The 23,530-nt window shown below is 36.1% G+C and overlaps 2 protein-coding genes across 13 annotated transcripts in view; both read right to left on the reverse strand.

The window, feature by feature from the left end:
• The window catches only part of MCMDC2 (minichromosome maintenance domain containing 2), a 37,125-nt gene extending 28,277 nt beyond the window's left edge, over nucleotides 1-8,848 (reverse strand). Inside the window, exons 1-7 of the mRNA XM_057736278.1 lie at nucleotides 8,755-8,848; nucleotides 8,532-8,662; nucleotides 8,395-8,454; nucleotides 6,370-6,565; nucleotides 5,609-5,731; nucleotides 5,385-5,489; nucleotides 70-195 (exon numbers count right to left, since the gene is read on the reverse strand). Coding sequence (XP_057592261.1) covers nucleotides 70-195; nucleotides 5,385-5,489; nucleotides 5,609-5,731; nucleotides 6,370-6,565; nucleotides 8,395-8,454; nucleotides 8,532-8,662; nucleotides 8,755-8,848 — 835 coding nt within the window. The remainder of the gene's footprint in view (nucleotides 1-69; nucleotides 196-5,384; nucleotides 5,490-5,608; nucleotides 5,732-6,369; nucleotides 6,566-8,394; nucleotides 8,455-8,531; nucleotides 8,663-8,754) is intronic.
• A 10,132-nt stretch (nucleotides 8,849-18,980) lies between these two features.
• Nucleotides 18,981-23,530, reverse strand: part of SGK3 (serum/glucocorticoid regulated kinase family member 3) — a 116,128-nt gene continuing 111,578 nt past the window's right edge. For 10 of the 12 annotated variants that reach the window (XM_057734258.1, XM_057734259.1, XM_057734253.1 and 7 more), the window contains one exon: nucleotides 18,981-23,466. In XM_057734258.1, coding sequence (XP_057590241.1) covers nucleotides 23,296-23,466 — 171 coding nt within the window. In that variant the 3' untranslated portion in view covers nucleotides 18,981-23,295. The remainder of the gene's footprint in view (nucleotides 23,467-23,530) is intronic. The other 2 variants (XR_009053664.1, XM_057734257.1) reach the window with 2 other exon arrangements.

Here is a 23,530-nt window from a genome sequence, read left to right on the forward strand (position 1 = left end):
ACTTATTTCCTGAACAAATGGATTTAAATTTAAATATGTGTAAATATATGATACTAACATTTTTCTTACCTTTTGGATTGCAGAAAGTGATACTATTTGCCTCTATACAGACAGCAGTTTGTGATGTTTTTACACAGGCTGGAATTCCAATAATCTTATACTCGTTTCCCATATTCATTTTATTCACTAATTCATCTAAAATTATTAAACACAAAAGAAAATACGTATTTACTAAATGCAACTTTTACATGATCATATGGTTCAAAGATCTAAAACCAGTAACAATTTAGTAGTTCAGTTAGTTGCTAAGTATTTACTTTTGTTTAGTATAATACACATATTGAGTGGCATTAATATCAATATTGTCAAAATGACTATACTACCCAAGGCAATCTACAGATTCAATGCAATCCCTATAAAATTACCAGTGGCATTTTTCACTGAACTAGAATAAAAAAATCTTAAGATTTGTATGGAGATACAGAAGACCCTGAACAGCCAAAGCAATCTTGAGAAAGAAAAAGCAGAGCTGGAGGAATCAGGCTCCCTGACTTCAGACTATACTACAAAGCTGTAGTCATCAAAACAATACAGTACTGGGGAAAAAAAAAAAAAACAGAAATACAGATCAATGGAACAGGATAGAAAGCCCAGAAATAAACCCACACATCTACAGTCAATTAATCTATGACAAAGGAGGCAAGAATATACAATGGAGGAAAGACAGTCTCTTCAATAAATCGTGCTGGGAAAACTGGACAGCTATATGTGAAAAAATGAAATTAGAACATTCTTTAACACCATACACAAAAATAAACTCAAAATGGATTAAAGACCTAAATGTGAGACTGAACACTATAAAACTCTTAGAGGAGAACATAGGCAGAACACTCTCTGACATAAATCACAGCAACATTTTTTTTCGATCTGTCTCCCAGAATAATGGAAATAAAGACAAAAATAAACAAATGGGACCTAATTAAACTCAAAAGCTTTTGCATAGCAAAGGAAACCATAAACAATATGAAAAGACAACCCACAGAATGGGAGAAAATATTTGCAAATGATGTGACCAACAAGGGATTAGTCTTCAAAATTTATAAACAGCTCATGTGGCTTAATATCATCAAAACAAACAACTCAATCAAAAAAAATGGGCAGAAGACCTAAAGAGATAATTCTTCAAAGAAGAAATACAGATGGCCAAGAAGTACATGAAAAGATATTCAACATTGCTAATTATTAGAAAAATGTAAACCAAAACTACAATGAGATATCACCTCATACCAGTCAAAATGGCTATCATCAAAAAAATCACAAACAACAAATGCTGGAGAGGGTGTGGAGAGAAGGGAACCCTCCTATACTGTTGGTGGGAATGCAAATTGGTGCAGCCACTATGGAGAACAGTACGGCGGTTCCTTAAAAAACTAAAAACAGAGCTGCCATATGATCTTGCAATCCCACTCCTGGGCATATATTCGGAGAAAAACATGTTCCAAAAGGATACATGCACCCCAATGTTCATTGCATAACTGTTTACAACAGCCAAGACATGGAAGCAACCTAAACGTCCATTGACAGAGGAACAGAAAAAGAAGATGTGGTACATATATACAATGGAATATTATTCAGCCGTAAAAAAGAATGAAATAACGCCATTTGCTGCAACATGGATGGACCTAGAGATTGTCATATTGAGTGAAGTAAGTCAGACAGAGAAAGAGAAATATCGTATGATATCGCTCATATGTGGAATCTAAAAAGAAATGATAAAAATGAACTTATTTCAAAACAGAAACAGACTCACAGACTCAGGAACTTATGGCTACCGGGGGGAAGGGAGGAGGGAAGGGATAGTTAGGGAGTTTGGGACTGACATGTACACACTACTATATTTAAAATGTATAACCAACAAAGACCACTTTATAACACAGGGAACTCTGCTCAATATTACATAACAACCTAAATGGGAAAAGAATTTGAAAAAGAATAGATACATGTGTGTATAACTGAATCACTTTGCTGTACTATCACAACATTGTTAATCAACTATACTCCAATATAAGATAAAAAGTAAAAAAAACAAAAAACCAGTAACAATTTAGTAGTTAGTTGCTAAGTATTCACTTTTGTTTAATATACTATGCATATTGAATGGCATTAATAATGTAAATTGAGGCAATTTTATTGCTGATAGATTTTGATACTTATAGGTAATGATTAATTAACTTCAAGAAGCTTGTTACATAGCAACTAGTCTCCTAAAACAAGATCATTGTGTTTAAAATGAAACACCTTTCCATTAAATGACAAGAAATGCTAATAAAAATGACCTTATAAGTAATAATTTTATTTGAGAAGAAAATAATTTTAAAAAGTATTATTCACTGTCTATAATATAGTCAAGTTACTTTTATACACATTATCTAATTGTAAACTGTAAGACAGATATTATTATCCTCACTTTATATATGAAGAAACTGAGAGGTTAAGTGACTAGCACCAGGCTAATTAGTTAAGTAGCAGAACTGAAATTCCCATCTAGATTTGCTCATATCTAAAGTCTACTCAGCCCAGGGAACTCTACTTAATGCACTGTGGTGACTGAAATGTGAAGGAAATCCAAAAAAGAGGGGATACACATATATGTATGGCTAATTCATTTTGCTGTACGGTAGAAACTAACACGACATTGTAAAGCAACTATACTCCAATAAAAAATAATTTAAAAAAAGAAAAATAAATACCAACAATGAAAATGTATCCATTTGTAATACAAATAAACTCTTTTGAAACAAACAAACAAAAAGGCTACCCAAAAGACACTTTACTAGGTTCCTCTCTCACATCTACAGATTGAGCAAAGCCTTTGTACAAGTTCAAAATTTATTCTAAAAAATATACACTAAAAATCTTGATCCTCCATTATACAGTTAGAATTTGGATGGTTGTAAAGCTATGAAAGAAAGACTTACAAGGAGGAGCAAGGTTTAACTTCCCTCTGTTAAGTTTTTTCCCTTCTCTTTCTCCATTTTTTCCCTTCTCTTTCTCCATCTCTCTGTCTCTCTGTCTCTCTCTTAGATCTGGAGAATATATTGGTACATACCCTGTAGATCTAGCTGGGAAGAATCAGGCGGGCCCAAGACTTGAGAAAATAAAACTCCAAACTAAATAAAGAAATACTCCTCCTGCCCCACCAAAACCTTGAAGGATACAGTATGAATTACAAGGGGAAAATTAAAGCAAATCGTTTTTCAACTGTTCCTTGGAATCTTATAGTTTGGTGGATGTGTCCTGAGGTCAAGAAAGGGTCAAGAGGAAGGCTAGGAGGCTGGGAAGTCTGGGTATCTCTCCTGATAACCCCCAAAGGCCCGCTTTCATTCATTTAATTTTTACAAATTTATTTGGGTTCTATTAAGAGTTTATTTGAAGAAAGGGTTTTCTACTAAAAATACAGAATATTGTATATAATAGAATTAAGTAGTTAAAATCATAGACTTTGAAGCTAGAATGCCTGAGTTTGAATCATGGCTGTGCCATGTACTAGCTGTGTAACCTTGGAAAAGTTACTTAACTTCTCTGTGCATCCATTTCCACACTGTAAAATGGACATAACGATAGAACCTACTTGAAAAATTTGCTGTGACTAAACAAGTTAATATATGTAAAAGTGCTTGGCACACAGTAATTGGTATTAAAAATTACCTGTTATCATCTGGGCTCATGTGCCTGCCTTGTCCTTGTCAGGCCATGATGAAAAGAGTTCTTCTTTGAGTCTCTACTTTCCTAACTCTTGAGTTTCCTACACATAGTTGACATCCAAGATCTCTCTTTCCGAACAGTTTAATTCCTCCAATTTTAGTCCAAGAGGCTGAACCCCATCCTCATTTTCAAATTTCCAGCTTCTCAACAAAGACTCACTCTTCCCTTGGTGATTGATGCTGATAGTGACTTCCTCCTTTCTGGCAGAGTCTGTCTAGTCACAGGTCTTTACCCCTGGAGTTCTCAACAGTTAATCATATATCGATGCTCATTCATTTACTAACAAATATTTATTGAGTTTTTACTATGTGCAGTAAAAACCCAAGTCCTACCTTCATGAAGCTTATATTTTAAAACAATAACTCCAATATTTATATGACATACACATACAATAATAAGAGATTATTACTGTAAATAATTGTGACCTGAGACTTAGTACTTGAGAAACAGCAGCTGCTAATAACTTTTCAAGTGAATGTTGTATGATTGCATGAATAATTGCTACATTATCTAAATATGACTCTTTAAAATACTCAAGAGAAGACCTATAATTTTTTTTAAGCTCTTTATTGGAATATAATTGCTTTACACTTTTGTACCAGCTTTTGAGGTACACCAAAGTGAAACAGCTGTATTTATACATATATCCCTATATCCCCTCCCTCCCGTGACTCCCTCCCACCCTCCCTGTCCTGGCCCTCTAAGGCATCACCCATCATCAAGTGGATCTCCCTTTGTTATACAGCAACTTCCCACTAGCTGTTTTACAGTTGGTAGTGTAAATACGTCTATGCTATTCTCTCACTTCATCTCAGCTTCCCCTAAGCCCCCGCCCCCCCAACCCCGTGTCCTCCAGTCCATTCTCTGCTTCTGCATCCTTATTCTTGCCCTGTCACTGGCTTCATCAGTACCTTTTTTTTTTTTTTTTGATTCCGTATATATGAGTTAGCATACAGTACTTGTTTTTCTCTTTCTGGCTTACTTCACTCTGTATGACAGACTCTAGGTCTATCCACCTCATTACACATAGCTCCATTTCATTCCTTTTTATGGCTGAGTAATATTCCATTGTATATGTGTGTCACATCTTCTATATCCATTCATCTGGTGATGGGCATTTAGGTTGCTTCCATGTCCTGGCTATTGTAAATAGTGCTGCAATGAACATTATGGTACATGTTTCTTTTTGGATTATGGTTTTCTCTGGGTATATGCCCAGTAGTGGGATTACTGGATCATATGGTAGTTCTGTTTTTAGTTTTTTAGGGACCCTCCAAACTGTTTTCCATAGCGACTGTACCAACTTACATTCCCACCAACAGTGCAGAAGAGTTCCCTTTTCTCCACACCCTCTCCAACATTTGTTGGATTTTTTGATGATGGCCATTCTGATCCGTGTGAGGTGACACCTCATTGTGGCTTTTACTTGCATTTCTCTAATGATTAGTGATGTTGAGCATCTTTTCATGTGTTTGTTGGCCATCTGTATGTCTTCTTTGGAGAAATGTCTATTTAAGGACCTATAATTTTTAAGCTATAGAAGTAACATTTATAATAGATAAGCATAAAGAAATCAATTACATAGCTTATATGTTTGAGTGCAAACAGAACTTACTTACCTCTGAGGAAGATTGTAAGAGACTGAAATCTAAATGGCTGGTTGTTAGAATACCCTCGAAAAGCATGAAGTGCCTTTGTGGTAATTATTTCAACTATCTGTTTATCTTAAGGCAAACAGCAGAAAAGAATTAGCTATTAGAATATATAGTCAATTTAATTTCCACATTAAAATATCAGACTCTATTTTTAAAATTGTAATTATAAAACATAAATGCATTTTTACCACCAAGTACTCTTAATTTTCTGTCTTCCTGAAGTGAAGATGAACATACATTACACAAAAAGTCATTTCTTACTGTTGCAGATTCTGTAGCACCAGGCACATGCACTCTTATATACTGAAATCCTGAAAGAAAACAAAGTTAAACTAAATTTGCCTTCAGATTTAGCTTTCCATTTTCAATCCTTTAAAATGAACCTAATTCAACATATAATTAAATCAGTTTTGCATGTGGGATCATAGCAGTTCAATTAACATTTATTGCATGGCTATTTCTTGTCAGGCACTGTACTAAGGCACTGGTGATATGGATACTTAAACATATAATTTCAATAGGTGACAATGTGAAACAGATAATTTCAATGTGCAGTATTCATTTACAAAGTGTTCAGAGAGAAAAGAGGAGGAGCATCCAACCAAATGAGAGGTGGGGATGAATGGAAAAGATGTCCTGGAGAAAGACTGAATGGAAATTAAGCCAAATGGTTGAGAGAGGACATTACATGGAGAGGGAACAGCATGAACAATCATGGAACAATGTGTGAGAAGAACATGTACTTCAGCAACACAAGCGCACGTGTTAAATTATAGGGGAGAGGTGAGGAAGAAAGAATGCATTTCAAGATTATGCAAAGTAGACTTGTAAACATTAGAAGACACCAAATTTTACTCCATTCTTTCTATGCCATGAATGTCTCATAACTAATTGTAAACATGACAAGATTAAACAATAAATTGTTTTGATTTTACATTTTAGTATTTACCTTTTGAAAGAGGGCATGCTTCATCTGAACAAAGAAATCTTGCACCTTGTGTATACTTGGTTACAGTTGTCATTGCAATCACAATTCCTTGCATTGTATAAAATCTTTGAGATGTATAATCAAATGGAAACTCACAAAGATCAAGACTATAACTTGGCAGGGGAGGTAAATGTGTTAACTTCAGCACTATATTAATCTAACAAGAACACAAAAAATAGTATTAATAAAAATTGCAGATCCAATTGGACTTGCATTACAATTAGCAAGTATATTTGTAAGGTAAGTCAAATAGATGATTTACTAGTACTATTAGGAACCAATCTTTTGAGCATTAAGAGAAAAGAGATTTAAATATAAAATTCAAGATGCAAAATCCTTATAATCATATTTTAATTGAAAATATCATTATGAACTCATTATTTTTCTTTAAAAACACACATTTCCTCACTATATTCACTGAAAGACTTTTATTTATAAAACAATGACAACCCCATAGCAACAAACACTTCTAGTGCCCAGATCTCTAAATATAATTTCTCACTAAAAAGGAACCAGAGCTCCTTAGGGAAAATGGCCAATTCCAGGTCTCGGGCAGAAAATACACCACCAGATGGACCTAGTGCTTCTCCCTCTGACAGAAACCGGGGGGGGCTTTAAAAAACTAATGAAATGTGTCAAAAGCACATAAGAACAAACTTTAAGGAGCTCCCAATGACCAAAATTAGATAAGCATCAAAAAGAATGACAGATTCATTGAAACATATCAGATATATTAAAAAATTCATGTAGTTCCTCATAATTTAAAAAAGGAAAAACAAAAAATAATTGGTCATCACTGGAGGCTGCTATATCTCAACTCATTGCTCTGAAAATTTATAAATGGAAAGAATCAAACATTTCTTCTGCTTTTCCTATACAAACTGTATTGCAGGGTAACCAAATAGTTGATGAGAGAAAAACCTCTCTTACAGGATAATTTCAGCTAACAAATATAGAAAGTTTGCTAAAGTTAAGAAAATCACAATTTTGAAACTCCTAATGAAATAATGGAATCCAGGCAATGATTATCAATGGCTGCAAAAACCATTAGGTGAAAGTTGATAGGAGACTGTATATTGGAGGGATCAGACTGACATCATGTGCATCCACTGATCAATTGTGGCATTGCTAAAAGTGGGACAACAGATAGGACAGTTCTCCTAATGCAGGGCAGTATGAAACACATGACACTATGATATACTTTCATCAAAATTACCTGAATTTGAATGTAAGCAAGTCTTTAGGGCCAACTTCCAGAAATTTGCGGTCTAGGGGAATAAGTTAAATACTACAAGAACATAACTGGACAAGTTCAGATTATGAGACATGTTATAGGACAATCAATTAGTTTCTTCGAAAATTCAATGGCTTAAAAAGGGAGGGGCAGGAAACAGCTCTAGATTAAAAGAGACTTAAGGAGATGTAAGAACCAGTTATAATGTAGACACCTTGTTTCGATCCTGACTTGAACAAATCAACTGTGAGACAGTCTTGAGACCCCAGCTGGGTAAACTTAAATATGGACTAAATATTAGATGATACCAAGGAATTATTGTTTTTTGGTAAGTGTTAATAATGGCACTATGGTTATATAAGAAAAATGTCCACAATTTTTAGAGGTTGATACACACTGAGGAATGTAGGGATGAAATACAGAATGTATTTTAAAGATTTGCTTTAAAACATTCAGAAAAAAACTAATGATGCAGGTATGGCAAAATATTGCAAACTATTAAATCTGAGTGATACATATAGGGAGGTTCACTGTATTATTCTCTTTACTTTGGGGTATGTTTGAAATGTTTTATTATAAAAAATATTTAATGTTACAAGTGATAATACAGGAAGTAAAGGCACATATGTAAGATAGTCTATTAAACTTTGAAAAAATGTTTTAAATATATATGAATATAAAAATATTTATTTACAAGTTATCTTGAAAGTATTGTATCTTAGTTTTCTTTGTTAAGTTTAACTAAAACTTACTTGAGTTTCAGTCTGTAATTGTCCGATTAATGAAAGAGTCTTAACAGCAATAAAACAGACCTGTGATTTCAAACAAAAAACCAAAGAAGTTACTAAAAATTCCATGTGGCATAAAATTATTTCTTTCTTTAACTTACTGATTGAAAAACTTGAGCAGCTTTTAAAGGCTGGTGTAAAATGTGATTTCCAAGTTCAGCATCCAGCTCAACAATATCAGAGGGATTTATTAAAATATTGAATCGATAGACAGCATAACTTTGTTTCAAATCTGTAAAAGTACACAAATATAAACATGAGGATAGTTATATGTAGGACTTCATTTTAAAGTTTCTAAAATAAAGTCACCTTTGCTGAACATACCATTGTAGTATTTGCAATCATCTATGAACTTTTGGAGGCCTCCTCTTCTGTCAAGATAGATAAGGGCTGCCTCTTTCATTTTTAGATTTGACATCTTCCCCGAGTTAATGATTCTTCTCTTTTACTAACTGATTAAATGACAATTGCTGGTGAAGGCTACAGAGAGTGAACTCACAAAAGATGAGAACACCTGGAAATAAAATAAAATTTATATTTAAGGATCTATAATAAAACTGTTTAAATTATGGAATGTAAAATTGATCAGGGAGCCGAGATCCCACAAGCCACGCAGTAAAGTTTAAAAAAAAAAAATCCCACCCAAAGGGAAACAAAACTTTGATTTCTTTTGCCAAATAATATTTTTATCAACACTAGGTTATGAGATTCTTCACAAGATTGCAATTTTTTTCATTTTTTTAAGAACTTTTATTGAGATATAATTGACATACAATAAACTGCATATATTTAAAGTGTACAATTTGACTTTTTTATTAGTAATGTATATATGGCAATCCCAATCTTCCAAAGGATTGCAAATTTAAGAACAGGAGCCTCAAATGTCTCTTTACAAGTAGGAATACCAAAAAATGCTTGTTGAAACAAATATTAGATAATGAGGTCCCCTTGCAGGTGTTGTTTAAAAAAATGAAAGTGGTAAAAGCTGTTTTACAAATTCAATTTAAGTAACAAGGTATAGCTAGCCTAAGATACCTGAAAACCTGGTTCTAGATCCAGCATTTTCATCAAAAAATCTACAAACAGGACTTCCTAGGTGGCGTGGTGGTTAAGAATCTGCCTGCCAATGCAGGGGACAAGGGTTTGAGCCCTGCTCTGGGAAGATTCCACATACCACGGAGCAACTAAGCCCGTGCGCCACAACTATTGAGCCTGTGCTCTAGAGCCCATGAGCCACAACTATTGAGCCTGTGTGCCACAACTATTGCAGCCCACAGCGCCTAGAGCCCGTGCTCCACAACAAGAGAAGCAACCACAATGAAGAGAAGCCCCCACTCCCAGCAACTAGAGAAAGCCCATGTGCAGCAACGAAGCCAATAAAATAAATAAATAAGTTATTTTAAAAAATCTACAAACAATAAATGCTGGAGAGGGTGTGGTGAAAAGGGAACACTCTTGCACTGTTGGTGGGAATGTAAATTGATATAACCACTATGGAGAAAAGTATGGAGATTCCTTAAAAAACTAAAAATAGAACTACCATATGACCCAGCAATCCCACTATCGGGCATATACCCACATAAAAACATAATTCAAAAAGACACATCCACCCCAATGTTCATTGCAGCACTATTTACTATAGCCAGGACATGGAAGCAACCTAAATGTCCATCAACAGAGGAATGGATAAAGAAGATGTGGTACATATATACAATGGAATATTACTCAGCCATAAAAAGGAACAAAACCGGGTCATTTTTAGAGACATGGAGTCTGTCAAATGTAATGAAGTAAGTCAGAAAGAGAAAAACAAATATTGTATATTAATGCATATATGTGGAATCTAGAAAAATGGTATAGATGATCTTATTGGCAAAGCAGAAATAGAGACACAGATGTAGAGAACAAAATAGAGAATAAACATATGGACACCAAGGGGGGAAATGGGGGGTGGGATGAATTGGGAGATGGGGACTGACATATATACACTGTTGATACCATGTATAAAATAGATAACTAAAGAGAACTTACTGGATAGCACAGGGAACTCTATTCAATGCTCTGTGGTGACCTAAATGGGAAGGAAATCCAAAAAAGAGGGGATATATGTATACGTATAGCTGATTCACTTTGCTGTGCAGTAGAAACTAACACAACATTCTAAAGCAATTATACTCCAATAAGATTTAAAAAAAAAAAAGATCCAGCATTTTCTAGTTGCTATGGTAAATCAACCAACCTCTTTCAGTTAAGTACCTTCCTCTCTAGGAAATTAAGGGGTTGTATTAGATGATAAGGCCTCTTCTGGCTTTAAATCTTCTATCAGTGACCAACATAAGACATTAAACCATAGTAATGAGAATGGAATACATAAAATTAAAGACAGAAAACACCAATGGAAACACTATATACCAAAAATTGTATTAGGTGCTAGGGATAAAATGATTAAGATTGAATCTTGCCTTCAATGGCTGCCAATTTAGAGAAGTCAGAAACAATGATTATCACATTTATTCACTGTCAAGTATTTATTGGGCATTTACTATTTATTGGATATCAGACTGTCCTAGGCAGTGCGGATACAAAGATCGGTAAAATATGGTCAGAGAGAACAGTGAGGGAAATAGATATGTAAAACAATTACAATTCTGTACAACTTAGGTGATAGAACTATTAATGTACTAGAGCGCACAGAAGGAACAACATATATGAAACAGATCACAAGATTTGGGGTCATCGTCGTGTAGGGGTCATAGTATTTTCTATTGTTTTAGGACATCTTGATTTAATACAGTGGGGACAGAGAGATGAAGTGATAAATTCCAATTTAAAGGTGACATTTGATAGGTAAGATTTCACTAATTGGAGGAGAGGTGAAGAGAGGAAGAGAAAAATTTCCAAGGATGGAGGTAATCCCCCTTCCCCTAATTTTCAGACCTACGCTATTGAATCCATAGCCCTGCTCCTTGGAGTTCAGGTCACTTTCCAAAGAAAAGTAATTCAGTCTGTCCTTTTCGCTATTATATGGCCGGGGGTAGGGGGGTGGATGCGGTTGGGGGGAGGGGGGAGAGAAACTTCAGAGTTTCTTTCTCTGTGGCCCTAAGTACAATGATCTTAAAGCGTGTGTTGTGTTCAGAACGTTACATCTGTACCTCATGAGAACATAACGTTTCGGGGGCCGAATGGAGGGAGGCTGCTAAGAATGAAACGTGAAGCTCAACCAGATTGAAAAAGTTTGAAGTCCACGATGATTATACAGACAAAGGGAAACCGTCAAAGCTTCTAACAGGGGAGTAATATGGTCAGCTTTTGATTTTGGAAATCAGTGCCTGCCGCCAGTGTGGAAAGTGGGTTAGAATAGAGGAAGTGTCGATAATCAGTTTCTAGCAATTCAAATAGTCCTAGGAGATGGAGGCCCAATCCGGGGCATTGGGAATGAAACAGAATGGAGGGGATGGGTTCTAGACTTCTAAAGATTTCACACTGGACATGGTATCTGGTTTACGGGTGTGAGTGGACGATGCCGCTCTAATGCAATATGGAAGCCGGGAGAAGAGTCGGGAAATGATAAGGCAAGGTTCATTTGAGATGTGCTGACTTTGACAGCCTCTTGGGGCATCCAGATAGAAGCACTAAGGCGACGTAAACCAGGGCCCTGGCGTTCAGTAACTTAAAAAAGGCTAGAGATGCCGCTGCTCTGAGTATCACCTGTGCAAAGCAGAGGTCCTGGAGGAAACGCATCTTCAAGGAAGCAGAACGTGGAGGAAAAGACATGGACGCCTTTGGAAAAGCACTGACTAAACGAACCGGGATAAAATGCTATAGGTCTCCCCACAGCCCACAGAACCCAAGCGCTGGTTCACTTCAAACAGGCGCGGATCGTGTCTCCTCTGCTGGTCGCGTCAGCTGGAAAACACCTCACAACCAAAGTGGATGCAAGCGAATACGGCCTCACACCCTCGGGCTCCAGGACCTCTCCCACCCACAGAGGCGACCTGCGGCACTGCGGACCCCAGCCCAGCAGGTGTGACACCCACTCTTGCACCCACCGAGTTCCGTCCGTCGCGCGCCACGTCGAGCGCGAGCCCAGGGAGCCAGCGAGCCCTCGCGCGCATGCTCGCACCTCCCGGCCGTTGGCGGCGAAGAGCCTGCCGGGACCGCCCCTTCCGGTCACCACGGCAACTACCCGGACCTGCCTTCCACCCTCTTTCATATAATCACACTTTCGCCCTCGCTGCGAGGCGAAGAACAGAGAGAAAGATACAAACGTTTGGATTTCGTTGTTATCGCAGGCCGAGGGTGACTGTGTTTGTTTTAAAAAACTTACTAAAAACTCTCCTGGTGGGAATGCAAACTGGTGTAGACAATTTGGAAAACATTCCCTGGTAGAGGACCTCAGAGTTACTATACATCCCAACAATTGCATGCCACATATTACGTATTATACGTAGATAGTATGAGAGGGAATATGAAACATATGAATGTTTATAGCATTATAATAGCCAGAAAGTGGAAACAACTGATAAATGGCTAAATAAAACGTGGTATATCCATACAATGTAATGTTATTTGGCCATAAAAAGGAATGAGGTACTAATTTGTTTTACAACATGGATGAACCTTGGAAACACTATGCAAAGCAAAAGAAGCTACATAGGAAAGGCCAAATATTGTATGATTCCATTTATGTGAAATGTCCAGAATAGACAAATCTGAGAGAGAAAATAGATTAGTGGTTGCCTGGGGTGTAAGGGGAAATGGAGAGTGACTGCTAATGGGTATGGGATTTCTTTTTCTTTTTCTTTTTTTTTTTTAATGGTGGTAATATACATAAAATTTACCATTTTAACCATCTTTAAGTGTACAATTCAGTGGTAAGTACATTCACATTGTGAAACCTCACCACCATCCACCTCCAGAATTTTCATATTCCCAAACTGAAACTCAGTCCCCATTTAACAACTCCCCATTTGCACGCTCCCCATTCTCCCATCTGCCCCTGACAACCAGCATGCTATGTTTTGTCTTCATGAATTTGACTACTCTAGGTGCCTCACATAAGTGGAATCATACCGTACTTGTCCTTGGTGACTGGCTTATTTCACTTAACAAAATTCAAGTTTCCTCCATGTCATAGCACGTCAGAACTTCCTTTTAAAGGCTGAATAATTTTCCATTCTATGTGTATTCCACATTTCGATTATCCACTCATACAGGGTTTCTTTTTGAGGTGAGGAAAATGTTCTAAAATTGGTTATGGTGATAGTTGCACCACTCTGAAGAAACTAAAAGCCAATGGATTTTACACTTTAAATGGGTGAATTCTATGGTATGTGAATTAAATCTCAATAAAGCTGTTACCAAAAAACCAACATTTGTGCTGACTCCTCCCCCATTAGTATTACTTGGTACAGTTATGCATGGGGGTGGGGGGGTCCAGGAGGTGGAAGGTTGGACCACTTTCCATGGAAAAGTAATTGAAGCCACCCCTTTCAGTATTTAATAGGGCTGACAAAACACCACTGGATTTGTTTCTCTGGGGGCATATAATCTATGTGAGTGACAAGGTGAGGAAAATGTTTTGCTGAAATAGAAATCCATTTGCAACAGCAAAGGGCTGTTAAAACTGTCTCATACTACAATTCTGTGGTCATGAATATTATTGTATTTTAGATGAGAACTAGGCTATAGTCTCCTGATGGATCTTGTGTTCTATGGTAGAATCAATTCTTCAAAAAGATATTCATATGTATTTTAAAGTTTTGGTTAATCAGTTAACCATAACGATTCATTTCCATACCAAAGTAATAATGGGGTTTTTGTTTTTTATAAATATATTTATTTATTATTGGTTGCATTGGGTCTTCATTGCTGTGTGCGGGCTTTCTCTAGTTGCGGCCAGCGGGGGCTACTCATTGTTGCAGTATGTGGGCTTCTTATTGCAGTGGCTTCTCTTGTTGCAGAGCATGAGCTCTAGGCCCACCGGCTTCAGTAGTTGCAGCATGTGGGCTCAGTTGTTGTAGCTCATGGGCCCTAGAGCACAGGCTCAGTAGTTGTGGCGCATGAGCTTAGTTGCTCCGCAGCATGTGGGATCCCGGGACCAGGGATGGAACCCGTGTCCCCTACATTGGCAGGCAGATTCTTGACCACTGTGCCACCAGGCAAGTCCCAATAATGGAGTTTTAAATCAACCAAGTCCAGTAAAATCTTCTACTATGTTTTTACATATTTAATATATCCTTTAAAATATGTTACACATAAGAAAAGCACTTAAAATTTTAAGTATTCAGTGCATTACAGCACATTACAAACTCTCTAAAAATGATAGTGATAGCTAGAGTCAAAATTTCATTGCTTCTTGTCACTACGTTGCTGTAAATACAGCATTTTATTACTGCAGAATATCACTGAACATTACAAACAAATTTTCAGTGGCAGGTTGAGAATTAGAAGCCTTCCAATAGGTTGAAATTTTAAAGTAGATATCCAGTGTGTGAAACTAGTATGTTATGTAAGAAGCAACATTTACTTTTAGGTACACTCATATAGGGCATTTGTTGGGCAGATTTACAAAGATGAATACTTTGTCAGTGATAGGTTTATTTTAAATTTTTAACTTGGGGTTGTGGTGTGGAAGAGTGTTTAATGCAAATCAAAGTCCTTTCCCTTTCCATTCTCATCCCCTCTCCCATTTTTTCTCTTTCAGTAACTACACAGGACCTGCTGTTATGCTTTTTTCTTTTAAGATTTAAATTTTTTAGGGAAGTTTTAGATTCACAGAAAAATTGAGGAAAAGTTACTGAGTTCCCCTGTGTCCCCTTCTTTTTCTAGTTTCGTAAGGTAGAAACTTAGATCACTGATTTTTAGATTTCTTCCTTTCTAATATATTCATTCAATGCTATAAATCTCCCTCTAAGCACTGCTTTCTCTGTATCCACAAATTTTGATGTTTTGTTTTCATTTTCATTTAGTTCAAAGCATTTTAAAATTTCTCTTGATATTTCTTCTTTGACCCGTGTGTTATTTATAACTGCGTTGTTTAATCTGCATGTATTTTGGGATTTCCCAGTTATATTTCTGTTATTGACCTCTAGTTTAATTCCACGGTGGTTTTAGAGCAGACATTATATGATTTCTATACTTTTAAATTTGGTAAACTGTGTTTTTTATGGCCCAGAATTTGATCTATCTCGGTGAATGTTTCATGTGAACTTGAGAAGGAGTATCTGCTATTTTTCGATGAAGTGGTCTATAAATGTCAATTATACCCAGTTGATTGATGGTGTCGTTGAGTTCAACTATGTCCTCACCGATTTTCTTCCTGCTGGTTCTGTCCATTTCTTTCTTTCTTTCTTTTTTAATTAATTTTTAGCTGTGTCGGGTTTTCTTTGCTGCACAGGGGGCTTTCTCTAGTTGCAGAGAGCAGGTGCTACGCTTTGTTGCAGTGCGTGGGCTTCTCACTGCAGTGGCTTCTTCTGTTGCGGAGCACAGGCTCTAGGTGCACAGGCTTCAGTAGTTGTGGCACATGGGCTCAGTAGTTGTGGTTCGTGGGCTTTAAAGTGCAGGCTCAGTAGTTGTAGCGCACGGGCTTAGTTGCTCTGCGGCATGTGGGAGCTTCCCCGACCATAGCTCAAACCCGTGTCCCCTGCATTGGCGGGCGGATTCTTAACCACTGAGCCATCAGGGAAGTCCCTGTCCATTTCTGAGAGAGGAGTATTGAAGCTTCCAACTATGATAGTGGATTCATCTATCTCTCCTCGTAGTTTTATCAGTTTTTGCCTAATGCAGATTTATACTGTTGTTAGGTGCATACATGTTAAGGATTGTTATGTCTTGGAGAATTGACTCCCATATCATTATGTAATGTCTTTCTTTATTCCAGTCTGTCTGAAATTAATATAGCTGCTTCTTTCTTTCAAATAGTATTAGCATGCTATATATTTTCTCCATCCATTTACTTTTAATCTGCATGTCTTTATATTTAAAGTGAAATTCTTATAGACAACATGTAGTTGGGTCTTGTTTTTTGATCCACTCTAAAAAATCTGTCTTTTAATTGGTGCATGTAGACCATTTATGTTCAAACTGATTATTGATATAGTTGGATTAATATCTACCATATTTGTTACCATTTTCCATTTGTTGCCTTTTTACTTATTCCTATTTTTGTCTTCTATTCTTTTTCTGCCTTTTGTGGTTTTAACTCATTCCATTTCCTCTCCTTTTTAGTATGTCAGCTACACTTTTTTTCTCCTTTTTAAATTCAGTGCCCTAGAGTTTGCAATATACATTTATTATATAACTAATCAAAGCCCACTTTCAAATAACACTAACTGCTTTGTTGTATAGTGAGGTAACCTTGGTATGAATACCTTATAACAACAAAATAATCTTACTTCCTCTCTCTCATCCCTTGTATCACGGTGTCATTTGTTTTACTTATGTAAAAGCATGAGCAAGCGTATTTATACGATATATATATATAAGCATACATATTCAAATGCATTGTTATTATTTCAAACAAACTGTTCTCTCTTATTTTTTTTTGACCGTGCAGCATGCAGCATCTTAGTTCCCCAACCAGGGATCGAACCTGCGCCCCCTGCAGCGGAAGTGGGGAGTGGACCATCAGGGACCACTGTTATCTCTTAGATCACTTAAGAATAAGTAAGTTTTTATTTTACCTCCACTTATTCCTTCTTGGATGCTCTTCCTTTCTTTATGTAGATCTGAGTTTTTGAATTATTTTTCTTCTCTCTAAAGAACTTCTTTCAACCTTTATTGGAAGGCAGGTCTACTGGCAACAAACTACCTCAATTTTTGTTTGTCTGAGAAAGTCTTTCTTTCTCCTTCACCAAGTTGGTGGGGTTTGTCGTTGTTGTTTTTCTCTCAACACTTTAAATATTTCACTCCACTCCCTTCTTGGTTGCATGGTTTCTGAGAAGTCAGATGTAATTCATATCTTTGTTTCCTCAGGCTTCTTTCAGTATTTTTCGGGTTTTGATTTTCTGTAGTTTGAAAAATGTATGCCTACGTATAGTTTTGTTTTGTGGTCTTTGAATTTACCCTGCTTGGTGTTCTCTGATCTTCCTGAATCTGTGATTTGATGTCTGACCTTAATTTGGAGAAACTCTTGTCATTATTGCTTCAAATATTTCTTCTGTTCTTTTTTCTCTCTCTCCTTCTAGTATTACACATATGTTACATCTTTTGTAGTCGTCCCACAAACTGAGTGTGTTTCTCAGTTTTCTTCTCCCCACCCTTAGGTGGGTTACAATGGCTAGAATGAACTGGAGTTGGGTATTTCCTTCCTCCCACCTCAGGCTCTGATAAAACCCCTGACGGTCAGGCTCCGATTAACTGCTTTCTCCTGAGCAGAGGCCTTGTTAAAAACACTTGCTCTGGCATATTTGAAAATGGTTCATTTTCCCTCCTGCTGGAAGCACAGGGGAGTTTTTCTCTAATATTTGTGAGAACTTGATTGAGCCCCAGGAGGTAAAGCTCACAAAATTGTGGCGATCCCAGTGACTAAGTTCCCCTGGACTTTTGCACTCTCAAAGTTGTGCACTTAGCCTCCAGCAATTTGTCAATATAGCTCAGGTTTTCCTACCCCTGCCCCGGCTCCTGTGGTGGTCGTCTCTGCTCCACTAAGTTCCCTTTATTTGCCCGTCTCTCTCTCCAGTCTTGGGGGCAGCAGTTTGTCCTATGTCCTCCACTGTCATCTGTACCCAAGTTGCTGACGTTTGTCTGTTTACCTTTTTACTTGGCAACTTCTAAGCTCCTTACACGTGGAATTGGAAAACGGAAGTCCCTGTCATGCATGCTTGTGCACTTGCATTGCTTGGGTTATGCTATTTCTACCTCTTCCCCACTAACTTTTCCTTTGGTCCAAATTCCTGATTCTCTTCTCTGTAATGTGGTACAATGGCTACAATACTTAAGATGATAGAATTATGATTTAAATTTTATTTTTGTCTTACCTATAATTGACTTTATTCTCCCTTTTAATATTTTTCATTGAGGTTTAATTTGCTTTATATACAGCAAAATGCACAGCTCTTAAGTGTTAAAGTCGTAAGAGTTTTGACAAATACAAAGCTTTGCTTTTGATATCTAACTGAAGCATATCACTAGGGGGTATCTTACTAAAGTATGTGTTAGTTCAACATTAATGTATCATTAATAAAGTAAGATGTAATTTTTGATTATTACTATCATGAAGGCATAAGAGAAAAATTAAACAAAAAAAATTAAAAAAAAAATTAAAAAAAATTAAAATTAAAAAATTAAACTACTACCCGGAAAGAACGAAAAATCCAGCACTATGAGATTAAATCTGACTGTGAGTGGATCTGTTTTACTGTATATATGCCTTCTGGATTCCATGAGTTAACTAATAAAACATAAAAACATCTGAATATTGACAACTCACTGTCAACTTTCCCATAAAGATTTAACTAAAATTGAGTGGAAATCTCTGCTCCCTAATAAGGTGGAAATACTGAAGTTTTATTAGAAAAAAATAATGAATCTGAGATATATTCCTGCAAGAGAATTTATAGCAAAAACTTCAGTCACATTTAAACACAAGAATAGTAAAATCACTAAATGGGCATGATTCTCCCAGTAAGCAGGGTTACATAGAGTAATATAATTCGTTTTACATTATTCCCGTAAGATTCATATGGTAATCCATCCTTTTCAGTAAAATATGTACAAAAACTTATTTGTAGGATCCTTCGATTGGCTACTTCATTGCTATATCGCTCTGAATTTATACTTCTATATTTGCTTTTTTCTTTGCATAATATTGCTTTAAATTATTCTCTATCTTGATTTTGTGTGAATTATCATTTTGATACAGCTGTATTTTTCTGATTTAATTACCTCTGTAAAAATGTGTATAATGCAAAGAAGTAGTGAAATGAGAAATACTTTTTTGTAAAGAGGTCCCTTTAAGGAATATATTTAAAGGATTACAAATGGGTGATTATATAAAATTGCACCAAAAATGCTAAATAAGTGATGTAAGTCTCCAACTGGAATGCTTTCAGGGAAGTCAGAGAGCAATTGCTCTTAGTATGAGGTGAGTGAAGGGGAACAAAAGTGGCAGAGAAGAAATCCAGTCTTTTTATAGTAATGAATCCTTTTGAGCATCTAAGCAAAGCTATGCAGCACTCCCTGCCCCAAGTCGATTTCATTTACACACAGAACTTGGTATAACATTTCAAGGTACTCATGCCTCCTGAAACTCACCCATGTACACTTTGGGATTTCATATAAATGAACAATCTCCCTGGGATATAGAATAATCTGTAAAAACCACCAAAAGTAAAAACTGCTGTTTGAGGCAAATGGCAGAAAATCCCACTTCAAAAACAGAGCTAACCAACATTACTAATCATTAGAGAAATGCAAGTCAAAGCCACAATGAGGGGTCACCTCACACCAGTCAGAATGGCCATCATCAAAAAGTCTAGAAACTATAAATGTTGGAGAGGGTGTGGAGAAAAGGGAACTCTTCTGCACTGTTGGTGGGAATGTAAGTTGGTACAGCCACTATGGAAAACAGTCTGGAGGTTCCTTAAAAAACTAAAAATGGAACTACCATATGACCCAGTAATCCCACTACTGGGCATATACCCTGAGAAAACCATAATCCAAAAAGAAACATGTACCATAATGTTCACTGCAGCACTATTTACAATAGCCAGGACATGGAAACAACCTAAATGCCCAGCAACAGATGAATGGATAAAGATGTGGCACATATATACAATGGAATATTACTCAGCCATAAAAAGGAATGAAATGGAACTATATGTAATGAGGTGGATAGACCTAGAGACTGTCACACAGAGCGAAGTAAGCCAGAAGGAGAAAAAGAAATACCATATGATAACTCATATATATGGAATCTGAAGAAATGGTACTGATGAATCCAATGACAGGGCAAGAGTGGAGATACAGTTGTAGAGAATGGACTTGAGGACATGGGGCTGGGGTGGGGGGGCGAAGGGAAAGCTGGGACAAAGTGAGAGAATAGCATAGACGTATTTACACCACCAACTGTAAAATAGATAGCTAGTGGGAAGTTGCTGTGTAACAAAGGGAGATCAACTTGATGATGGGTGATGCCTTAGTGGGCCAGGACAGGGAGGGGGGGAGGGAGTCTCGGAAGGGAGGGGATATATGTATAAATACAGCTGATTCATTTTGGTGTACCTCAAAAACTGGTACAAGAGTGAAAAGCAAATATATTCCAATAAAGAGCTTCAAAACAAAAAACAAAAACAAAAAAAAAGAGCTAACTTCCAAACTATATACATGAGGAAAGAAGTTATCAATTTTAACACACTTTATTGAAAACCATTCCAGCACTACCAAAAATGTTCCTACATACCTACTCCCACTTTTCATACAGTATGTGATATACAAGAGTCATAAAATATCTATGTAAAGGTTTGTAATATTGTGCCTATGGGTAAGCATGGTAAGAGTTACAAGGTATGCTAAAACATACTGGTAATGGTAAATTTTTACAGTGATAAAATTTTATAGTAATAAATATTGCAAATCACTTTTCAAATATTTGCCATTGCTGAAATTATATCCCAACAGTGTTTGCTGGCTCATAAGTAAGTTGAAAAATTATTTTGGCATAGAAAAATTTTGAACCGAGTGCCTGCTGCCAGTATCTCTCTCAGTTGGCACCTCTCCCCAGGTGTGCCAAATTTTGTAATTTTCAGTGTGTGCTGTGACATGACAATGGTTGGGAAGCCCCACACTGCACCATATGCAATAAAATAAGAGGTATGTGTAACATGAAGAATGTCAGGGCCTCTTCATTTAGGCCTTTTAGTTTATTTTGGCAATAACCATGGAATGGTTCAACTATTCAAAGGGCATACATTTTTCTAAAAGACTTAGCATGCTCTGAGAAAAAAGATAAACCTGAAATGTGGAAGAGATTTTGTTCCCTGAATATTAAACATGTCAGCCTATGATAATCTAGTAATTTCTATGTATGCCCAAATATTCAATTAAAATTTTATACTTATCTCCCTTACATATATGAATAATTATTGTTTGTAATGACTCTTGTAACCATCACCAATTTTAATTTAAAACAATGGCAGGCATTAGATGATCATTCATCTTTTTGCTAGTTTTTATTATACTATATAAGATTTGTATTTCTTGTGATCTGAGAAACATCAATATTCTGCTTAAAATTTGTTCTTAAAAACATACAATATTGCACTTTAATTTTTGGCAGTTTAATTAAGGAATGGCTGAGTTAAAAAAAAATCATACCAGAAACTACAGTTTTTATTTTGCCTTATAATAAGCAAAGAGCTTTGTATAAAAGCAGAACTTACAGTAGTGCCAAATAAACCAAATATTTACAGTGTCGCTATTAAAGTCTTACCTGTAAAGGAAGATTCAGTGTATTGGATGCAAATATTACTAATCTAACAAAAGCACACTCTCCCTTCCCCCCTGCTGCAGAACAATTTTAAGCTAAAGGGTATTCGTGTGAAATGTTTTTGTAATTTCTTTCTCAAGAGAAGATACATGGAAAGAATACTTGTTCCTGAAGCATCGAAATCGTGTCACTAAACTTTTACAGTTTCCTACAAGACTTGAAAAATCTGTAAACTAAGAATCAGAATCCCAAGGTAAGCTTCATTTTTAGTTTTTCAGTAGATACTCTTTTTTACAATTACAAGTACCCAAGTTAGTTGGTTTTTAGTATGATTTTAAGGTCACTATCCTGTACTTTTTCTAAGATACATAAGATACTGACCGTGCATCTGCTTAAATTATTTTTTAGTTTTTGTTACACTGTAGCAAAACTGTACACATTTATACTGACCCATAATTTGCTATTCTACTTTTTAATTCCCAATTAGGTAAATACTCTAGACAGTGCAATATTTTTTACTTATCAACCAATTAGGAAGACAGTTTTGAACAGCTATTTGCAAAAGCAAATACCAAGATTTAGACCTACTTAACAATATATTAAATATTCAAAGGACCAAAAAAGAACATAAATAGAACGTACTGGTAATATAAATACATGACACAGAGACATTCATTTTTGGCACCACCTAAAAAAAAAAAATTCAGCAGTACTTTATTTCCCTTCAGATCTTTGGGAATACTTAAAATTTCTAACTATTAAACTTTTACTTTTCCTCCAGAGGAAAAATAATTCACAAATCTGAATTGGTATTTCAAAAGCATAGGATCTCCTTTTGTTAGTTCTTAATTGGATCTGTAGAGTGAACGGTTATTCAAAGTGGCAGCTAGCAGACAATGAGTTAACTATGCTTTTATGTTTTAATCCTACCAAGAAATGATTATGTCAAACAGTGATTCACTATTGAATATCTGGTTTCTTCCTAAACAACCATGTACCAACTGCATAGTTGTGATCTGAGAACAAAGGTCAAAGTAGAGAGCTACGAAGGCATTAATATACATTAACTGAAATAGACTGTCGAAAACCAGTCTATCTTGGGTAGATGTTAGTGTGAACCTAGAGGGAAAAAAAACAGTCATTAGCAAAAAAGTTTTCTTTAAAAATAGGTTAATGCTAATAACAACAGCTTTTAAAATTTCTGTTTAAAAATAAGCTTAATAAACAAGAATACAAATTTTAATTCAAAACTTAGCTCTTTGAAATGCCCTATTTTCTTGCATACAGCAGAAAATACATTTTTCATAGTTTTTAACATTACATGTAAAAATGAGGCACTAGTTAAACATATTTGAATATATTCACACAAACAGGAGTTTCTGTCTCATCTGTAGGCTTATGTTTATTTGCTCAATGGTTTCTGGATGGCTGACTGGTCACAAAAATAAGTCTTCTGAAGGAGGTGCGTAAGAGAAACCAACAAAGGCGTCGTCTGCCTCCAGTACGCTGGCGTTCACTATGGAATAGTCAGAAGACACACACACTGAATATGGAACTGTTTCTTCTGTAAACATTGCATCGAAGTTCCTGATATCATCTGGTCCTGCCTAAAACATCAAAAGCACACCATTATTCACCTTAACCTTTTTTCCCATTAGTTTAGTCCTTCAT

Source organism: Hippopotamus amphibius, chromosome 5 (genome assembly GCF_030028045.1).
Source record: "Hippopotamus amphibius kiboko isolate mHipAmp2 chromosome 5, mHipAmp2.hap2, whole genome shotgun sequence".
NCBI classification, from domain to species: domain Eukaryota; kingdom Metazoa; phylum Chordata; class Mammalia; order Artiodactyla; family Hippopotamidae; genus Hippopotamus; species Hippopotamus amphibius.